The sequence below is a fragment of the Saccopteryx leptura genome, chromosome 9, assembly GCF_036850995.1.
Source record: "Saccopteryx leptura isolate mSacLep1 chromosome 9, mSacLep1_pri_phased_curated, whole genome shotgun sequence".
Classification (NCBI taxonomy): domain Eukaryota; kingdom Metazoa; phylum Chordata; class Mammalia; order Chiroptera; family Emballonuridae; genus Saccopteryx; species Saccopteryx leptura.
Genome location: NC_089511.1, coordinates 90,890,851 through 90,900,332, shown reverse-complemented (window position 1 = coordinate 90,900,332; position 9,482 = coordinate 90,890,851). Strand labels below are relative to the sequence as shown.

The window sequence follows — 9,482 nt, the reverse complement described above, 5'->3', positions numbered from 1 at the left end:
TTATCTGAGTTGTTGTTAGAAAATATCATTTCTCATTTAGTTAGCAGTCTGTTTAGTTGTCAGTTTCTTTTGCTGTGCAAAAGCTTCTTAGTCTTGATGTAGTCCCATTCATTTATCTTTGCCTTTACTTCCCTTGCCTTTGTAGTCAATTCATAAAATGTTTTTTATGGCCAAGGTCCATGAGTTTAGTACCTATGTTTTCTTCTATGTATTTTATTGTTTCAGATTTTTTATATTTAGGTTTTTGATCAATTTAGAATTAATTTTTGTACAAGGAGACAAACCATAGTTGAGTTTCATTCTTTTGCATGTGGCTTTCCAGTTTTCCCAGTACCATTTGTTGAAGAGACTTTCTTTTCTCCATTGTGTGTTTTTTGGCTCCTTTATCAAAAATGATTTGACCATATATGGTCAAATCATTTTTGATAAAGGAGCCAAAAAACACACAATGGAGAAAAGAAAGTCCTCTTCAACAAATGGGCTGGGAAAACTGGAAAGCCACATGCAAAAAGAATGAAACTCAACTATGGTTGTCTCCTTGTACAAAAATTAATTCTAAATTGATCAAAAACCTAAATATAAAAAATCTGAAACAATAAAATACATAGAAGAAAACATAGGTACTAAACTCATGGACCTTGGCCATAAAAAACATTTTATGAATTGACTACAAAGGCAAGGGAAGTAAAGGCAAAGATAAATGAATGGGACTACATCAAGACTAAGAAGCTTTTGCACAGCAAAAGAAACTGACAACTAAACAGACTGCTAACTAAATGAGAAATGATATTTTCTAACAACAACTCAGATAAGGGGCTAATATCCAAAATATATATAGCTCACAAAACTCAACAACAAACTAGCAAACAATCCAATAAAAAAATGGGAAGAGGACATGAAAAGACATTTCTCCCAAGAAGAAATACAAATGGCCAATAGATATATGAAAAGATGCTCATTTTCACTAGCTATTAGAGAAATGCAAATCAAAACTACAATGAGATACCTCCTCACACCTGTTAGATTAGCTATTATCAACAAGACAGGTAAAAAGATTATTGGAGAGGCTGTGGAGAAAAAAGGAACCCTCATCCACTGTTGGTGGGAATGTTGGTACAACCATTATGGAAGAAAGTATGGTGGTTCCTCAAAAAATTAAGAACAGAACTACCATATGACCCAGCAATCCCTCTGCTGGGTATATATATCCCCAAAACTCAAAATCACTGGTATATAAAGTCACATGCAGCCCCATGTTCATTGCAGCACTGTTCACGGTAGCCAAGTCATGGAAACAACCAAAAAACCCTGTAATAGAAGATTGGATTAAAAAAGTAGTACATATATACTATGGAATACTACTCAGCCATAAGAAATGATGACATAGGATCATTTACGACAGTGTGATGGACCTTGATAACATTATAATGATGAAATAAGTAAATCAGAAAAAACTAAGAACTGTATGATTCCATACATAGGTGAGATACAAATTAAGACTTATAGACATAGAAAGAGTGCAGTGGTTACCAGGGGGAGGGGAAGGAAGGAAAGGGAGAAGGTGGTGGGAGGGGAGGGCTTAAAGCAAACCAAAAAAAAGGTAAAAGAGGACGATTTGAATTTGGATGATGGGTATACAGCATAATTGAATGTCAAAATCTTCTGGAGATGTTTTCTCTAAATCTATGTGCTCTAGTTGACCAATGTCACCTCGTTAAAATTAATTGTCTAAATAAAACTATTAAAAATATTTTTAAAAGTTCACATGGTATATGATTAAGTGAAATCAGAGTCTAAGTCTGTACTTCATGATCAGATGATATGAAAACCTTTTTTTCCTGTGAACGAGAAATGTGAGTATACAACACAGGGCACAGTTGGATGGTGGCAACTACTGTTCTGAATTATTTCATTGCTATTCTATTATTCTCTTTTTTTTTAATGAAAGAAACAAAACCATTAGCCACACCCAATCTTCTTTCCTGAAATGCTCTCCTTCCTACCCAGCCTTCCTTGAGTAAACCAATATCTAGCTGTGCCACCCATTCTCCAAGTTGCCCTCAGGTTCTTCCATCTTCCCCTTACTGGGAGCTGAGGAAACACAGACATGCAACCTAAGACGAGGCAGACAAGATGCTAGCTTTGCATTAACCAAGATGAGCCCATCCAATTCTCCTGCGAAAAAGGCTATTGCCCAGTATGATCCTGGAGTTGGCTGGTGTTATGTATCCACTTCTTAGTCTGTTTCCTGGTTGCCCAGGCTGGGACCCTCACAGTGGTGCCAGGCCTCTACACTCAGTGGCTATGCCCGGATTAAAGTTTCTCAACATTGAACTTAAACTTTGAGGATCAACAGAGCTAGGATTGATTAAATACATATCTAACTCTTCCACACCAACCATTAGGGTGTCAACATACATGCATGGCCTCAAATTGCTATGTGTCCATCCTGAGAAGGGTGGAGCCAGCAAGGCAGAAGCTCATGTGAGACCCTGAAATTTCACAAGGGGCCAGGGTAGAACTGGGGTGTGCTCACACTGGTAGCAATATGACACAGGTTTTGGATCAGTCAGGTGATGCTAGAGCACTCCCTCTGTCACCTGCTAATAGTGCAATTGTAGGAAATTATTTATTTTGCCTCTCTGATCATCAGGTTCCTCATCTGCAAAGAATAATTCCTTCACATGGAGCTTGTGAGAGAATCCAGTGAAGTAACCAACATTTGCTGTGTGCTAACCCTGTTTTAGGTACGTCTGATAGCTTGGGTCTGAACACACTGGACCTTCACAACAACTCTAGAGGGTGGACACATACACAGAAGTAAATCCCGTGGATTTATCATAGTGTCACACATACATCACAGTTGAATGTAGCCTTCGTCATTTCCACAATGTCATCAACTTCATCAGCATCAGAGGTAACTGAGGATTAGCCTTGACACTGAAGGCATAGGAAGATGACCAGAGGCTGTTTTGTGATTTCAGTCCTCTCTCTTGCTCCCATCCCAAGAGAAAAAATGTCTTCTCTCTTCCTCTCTCTCTCTCCCCTTCTCTCAAGCTCACACGCACACACTTATTTGATAAAAAAGACAAAGGACATGGCATACTGTACCTGTTTGGGCACCTGTCCAAAGTTGCTGACAAATCCCAAGATGGTGTTCCTGATCAGGAGTCGCTGATGCTGCTGAGGTCCATTTTGTCACCATAGAAGTAGGGGTGGAAGGTATTAACAGCCTCCACTGCAGCTGACCCCTGCTGCTTGTACCCAAAGATGAGGTCTATCCAGTGGTGGAGGTTGGCGCTCACAAAGTCACTTTCCAAAGCCTGGAACCAAAGCCCAAAAAGTGTGAAACATGCAAGCCTTTCGAAGACCTCTGTGGTCACTGCACAGATTGGGAAGGGGAGAGTGGTTTAGGAGGCTGGCTTCGCACAGAAAATGAGTGACACCTCCAGCGACTTGATGAGTTCTAAGTGGGGATATGTGCAGGTCATCCCAGGACTACCCAATTCCTGACTCTACCAATGACAAAAATATGTGTCCATTCCCACCACCCTAGCTCACTGGCTCCATAAAAATAACCAAGAGGATCAGGGTATCTACGTCATGATAAGCAGATATGAGAGTGATGGCCAAATGGAGGAAATCAGACTGAAATCCCACAGTACAGTAACTTTGGGTTTCACTTCTTTTGTTAGTATAGTGCTTTTGAGATTCATTATGTTTCTCTAGGTATAAGTAATCTTTCCTTTTATTGTTAAATACTACTCCATTGTGTCTATGTATTTTCCATTTACCCTTTACCAGTTGATAAACATTTGTGTTGTTTTCCGTTTTTCACTATGCACAACCCTGAGCAAGTATGGATAAAACTTATGAATTCTTATGTATGTACATACTTTCTGTGGACACATTTTCATTTCTCTTGAGCCAGTAGTTACAAGTGGAATTGTAGGGTAATATGCTAAATGCATCTTCAACTTTATAAGAAACTACCCATTTTTTTTCAAAGTGGCTATATTATTTTGCTTTTCCTGTTAGCAATGTATGATAGATTCTGGTTGTTTATGTTCTTGCTTACTCTTGGTTTTATCTGTATTTTAAATTTTAGCCATTGTTGTGAGTATGTAGTAGCATCTCATTGCAATTTGAATGAATTTTTCTTGATGAGCATATATTGTGTTTACGCTAACCCAGGCGTTGGATCCCATCCATGTGTCCCCAGATGGCCTCATGCTCCCCACCCACATCAGCCTTTGTGGGTAACAAGCCAAATCCTTCCCAGCCCTGGTAAATCCTTTGGCTAATGGATAAGTCTGGGCTTCCAGCCCTTCTCTTAACTATACTGGGAGAAGTGTCTCCCAGGCAGGCACAGAGACACTGATGCCCACCAATCACACAGAACCTCTCCCTGGAGGTGAAGGTGCTGAGGTCTGTCAGACTCCACATACTTTTGCATGACTCTGCTCAACTCACCTGTCTGTGAAGGCTGATGAATTTCCGAGAGTCCCCATCAGCCCAGGGAGGGAGTTGTACATCCCCCAGTGCTGTCCCATCCTGCATGCAACCTGAATGGGGTGAGAAAACACAGCAAGGCTTTGGGTAAATGGGATCCCAAACTGGACTAGGAATCAGGGAGAGTGACACTGTGCTATCCAGGACTATTGTTGCTGGGCACATCAGGCTGGGGGCCATGTCCTGCACAGGCCACACTGCTTTCTGCTTCCCATTTCTGGACTGTCCCCATCTTCCAAGTCTCTAAGTCTCTGACCATGAAACCCCCTTGCTTCATAGGCAGCACCTATGCTTGATCTGAAAGTTGTATCAAATGATGTACTGTCCTTATGGCTTGTACTTCTTTCTCATCACTCTATGCCTTCTCATCTGGGTGCTGTCTATACACTGCTGAACCAAGAAGGACATAATAACAGTAACAATAAGAGCTGTGCCAAGTCACTATGCTAGGGCTTGGCACACATAGTCTTATCTAATCTTCATTCAACTCCATAATTTATGCATTTTTCTCCATTTTTAAAATGAAGACAGCTTGTTTTCAGAGAGAGCTTCCCCAGACACAAGAAGAGGGGACTGTATTCCAGCCCATGTCTCTCTCCTCTCCCATTAGATGCACAACCCTGAGCAAGTTGCTTAATGGCTTTGGGATTCACTTTCCTCACCTGTTACCTCACAGGACTGGTATAAAGATTATAGGAGAAAATACACATAACGTGCTTAGAATAATTCCAAGCATATGAGGATTGCTCAATAAACATTAGCTGTAGAGTCTTGCTTAAAACCTCCAGGGCCTTCATGGTGCAACTGGAATAGAATCTTTCTCCTCTCTGTGGCCTACAGGCTGTGCCTGGCCTGGCTCTACTCATCATTCAGCCTCAGCTCACCTGTCCCCTCCTTAGGCAGGTCCTTCCTGGGGATCAGAATAACACAGCGTCCTTTGTGTCACGCTCGAACCATTTTCCTACCTTCTTAGCCTCAAACAGTATTTCAATTATTTATCTATATATTTTCCATCCCCTTCTCCCACTTCTGCACAGACTAGAAACACATTCAGGGCACCTGTTCTAGGAGACCCAACTAAGTTCCCAGTGTCTGAAAATGGTTCCTTCATGAATTAGGTGCTCAGTAAACCCTTGTTGCTTTGAGTTTCTTGAGGACACCTGATCTTTGGCATGTGCACCACTTCTGCACTAAGCCGCTCCCTAATTCTACATGGAGCCCTACCTTCCTTTCCAAGGCAGAGTGGGAATACTGCCTCCAGCAACGCCTCACCCAGGCTGGCTGGTCCCCCTCTCTTGGCTTCAACTATCCCTGATCCTCTTATTCTTTTCTTGGCCTCACCACCATGCTGTGGAACTGGCCTCTGCATTTTTGTCTCTTCTAATCTCTGATGCACATGAATATCTGAGAACCTGAGCATGGCCAAGGCCACCAAGTTTCATGAGATCAGACTCACTGGGCACAGGCCTGGGAATGGGCATGTTCTATAAGTTCCACATGTATTTTGGCTGCAAATCACCAAACAAGAGCTGAGTGCCTGGGGTCTAGGCTGGATGGCCTCACCTGTATCCCCTAGGCCTCCACCTGGCCTAGCTAAGGTATATGACCACATGTGCTGTTTGGAGGAGAAGGACACTGAGGAAGGAGCTCTGGGCCTTGGCTGTGTGCTGGAAACACCCTCTGTCTGGGTGGAGAGTAGCCCATGCCCTGCTCCAGGCTCTGACCACATACCCCCTCTACAAGTCCCCTAACATTTACAGTGGAAGCTCCTGAGGTATACACATAGCATCAGAGGACCTGCTTGCTGGGTCCCATAGATGATATGGGCCTCCAGCAATCATTGAAAAGGTATGGTTCATCCTGGGGTGGGGTCTGAAGAAAGAGGAGGAGCCACCAGGGTGCCCGTATAATGGCCCTTGCATGCCACCCAGCACCGAAAGACATAGAATCTGTCTCACTTATGGAGGCTGAGTTAACCCGTTTGTGGGACATGGAAGAAAATGGGGCCAGAGATGGCCAGGGGCTTGCCCAAGGTCACACAGCAGGGCTGTCCCTCAGACCTGGCTATTAGCAAGCACGGCTGCTCCCTGGCCACCCCTAGCTGCAGACAGTGGCCTGTTGAAGGTCACGGGGATGGGGGAACTGTGGCTCAGAGCAGTTCTGGCAGCTGGCCCAGCATCCTTCCTCAGCTCCCCCCTTTCACTGGTGCTGCCACCCGGTGGAAGTCTCACACCAAATGCAAGGGTCCAGCGAGGTGTCCGTCAAAGACAGTGACAAAGTTAGTCTCGAACTGCAGAACAGAGAGAGAGCCCACACTGGCCTCAGGCAGGCCTCCACTCACCCAACTCTACTGCATTGCAGTTGGTCAGGAACTCGGGAAGGCAGAAGAACTCCGGGGTCAGCTCCCTGACGTCACTCATGTTCTCTCTGGAGGCTGACTCCCATGCACTCTTCACACTGTGGAACATTCTGTCTGCCACGTCGAAGCTTCCGCCCTGAGAGGAAGAGGAGCCGACATGGTCATTCACACATGGTGAGAACTTGAGCTGTGCAGGCAGCGCTTGTGTGGCCTCCCCTTGTCTGTTCTGTCACTGAGACACAGGTTCTGCCATGAGACATCAGGACTCTTCATTCATTCCCACACATTCATTCATCAACCCATGCATGCAGGGGGCGGCTTCTTCATGCCATCTATTCACTCAAATGTTCTCTGGAAACTTGCACAGGGAACTTCCACAGAGAATGCATAAAGAGTAACTGTAGTAAAGGGACCATATCAGAGAGGAAACCCCAGGCATTTGTCTGACCATTGCCCTGTGTTTGCTGAGCATCAGCTCTAAGTCAGGCAGACGAGAATCAACTCCGGGATGAGAGTGGCTCAGACACTTGACGTGGGGATCAGGAGAAGTCTCCCGGAGAAGTGGAGCCCTGGACAAACCTGCCAGCCTGGTGACACGAAAAGGTGGCCCGAGTGCTCCAAGTGGAGGGGCAAGGAACAGAGGTGAAGGCAGGCAGGTCAGCTGAGGGACTTTAGCACAGGTGACATGTACCATAGCAGCCTTGAGAAGAGAGGGCAGGTGTGAGGGTGATAAGCTGAGGCACGCCAGCTTTCAAAGGATAGGACACTGGGTTTAAAGACAAAAATGTCTGCAGCCCCATCAAAGGGCCGTCTTGTTCCCAGGATCGTTTCCACAAGGGGCTTGATACAGTGCTGAGCTTGGAAACTTCAACTGGATGGACAGGGTAAGACTTAAGGGCAGATTTTTTTGATTCCCTGCTCTTCTCCTTCATCAACTGGCCTTGGGATCAGAGGAGGCAAAAGAAGTCCCAGTGAAGGGAGCCGAGGGGTTCCAACAAAGACTTTCTGAAACTGACGACTTTGGGTCTACTTAAGTTTAAGGATACCCTAGGGGAAACCGTCCTACCTGGCGTTCAATATTTCCTTATACCATGAAGGCTGGGCCTCTGTTCGACCCGGACTTGCCCTTCATTGACAACTTCTTCATAGTTCATGTGTGGCTCCCAGAATCAGAGGAGGTGGACTCAGAAAGTCAGTCCCTTTTCTGCTCCCCTCAGCTCCTGTCACTCTCCAGTGGTCTGGGGCTCCCGTCAGTAGACAGGGTAGGGCAAATGGCGGTTTACAGTTGTGAATATATAAAACAGAGTTTATTCTTGTATTATTACTTAATAATTATTATACTATTTTCCTCACAAACAAACATCACCTACCTTTGCCCACCCTAGACACCCGAGTAAAGTTTGGGCAGCTGCACATGGATAAAGGGTAAGGAAGGCAAGAGTCTTCCCTTTGCAAGTCCACTCTATGTCAGCATCTTACACACGTGCAGAGGCTCTCTCAGTCTTCACAGCAGATGCATTAGTAAAAAAATAATACTTTCATATTGCAGATCAGAAAACAGGCTCTCAAAGTTTACTAAAAGTCTGATCTGTGGTGGCACAGTGGGTAAGGCTTTGACCTGGGATGCTGAGGTCCCAGGTTGAACCCTGAGGTCACTGGCTGAGCAAGGAGTCACTGGCTTGGCTGGAGCCTCCCAGTCAGGGCACATATGAGAAACAATCAATGAACAACTAAAGTGTTGCAACTACGAGTTACTGATTCTCACCTCTCTCCCTTCCTGTCCTCTGTCTCTGTCTCTCTCTCAAAAAAGAAATGAAAGAAAAGAAAAAGTTTACTGATAAAGCAATGAGTGGCAGAAATCATGGAGTTGAACCCATGGTTAAAACTCCAGAAGTCATGCTTTCCCTTATTCCAGTTTTCTGGGGGCTCCCTGGGCTGGGGCAAACTTGATCTGTTATAAGTGGGCCAAGGGGATCCAGTATTCTGAGAAGGGAGAACTTGCCTCACACCTGGGCACTGTGGCTGCAGGGCAACTTTTATAGTCAGGCTTGAGGATCCAGTGGGACCCACGGGTCACTCTTTGCACAGGAAGGGGAGGTCAAGGTATCCAGTCACCCCTGGTGTCCCAACTACACACAGTATGTGGCAGCTTAAAGATGTGGCTTTTCTCCAAGGTCACCTTGCTCTTGGTTGAAATGAGAGGATGGCATCCACCATCTTATTCAAATTGAAATGGAAGCAAAATGGGGGGAGGTTAAATAAATCTGCACGGAGCGAGGTGCCTCATTGAAGTGTGTGGAGAGCCTGGCGCCTCTGGTCTGCAGCCAGAGCCTCATGTGCGGAGACGGGGAACTCCGCATCGCCCTATCTCATTCTTTCAGCTTTTGTGAGTGCTGATGGTTATCTCCTGAGAAACAACACAATTTGGTAATAAAAAGATTACCTGTATTAAATAGAAATAATATATACATAGGAAATATTGTTAGTGGTACAAATCTGGTTAAAGATATTACCACAAAGAAAAATGTTATTATTTCACAGCTGTCTAATGCATTTTAGCAAAAGTAATATCTTTAAAACTTAAGCCTGTATTATTTATAAAGGAAGCAAT

At 44.5% G+C, this 9,482-nt stretch overlaps 1 protein-coding gene across 1 annotated transcript in view; it reads right to left on the bottom strand.

The window, feature by feature from the left end:
• WDFY4 (WDFY family member 4) overlaps nucleotides 1-9,482 on the bottom strand; it is a 340,582-nt gene that overhangs the window by 52,095 nt on the left and 279,005 nt on the right. Inside the window, 4 exon segments of the mRNA XM_066348526.1 lie at nucleotides 3,112-3,170; nucleotides 3,173-3,323; nucleotides 4,474-4,565; nucleotides 6,854-7,007. Of these exon segments, the coding sequence (XP_066204623.1) occupies nucleotides 3,112-3,170; nucleotides 3,173-3,323; nucleotides 4,474-4,565; nucleotides 6,854-7,007 (456 nt within the window).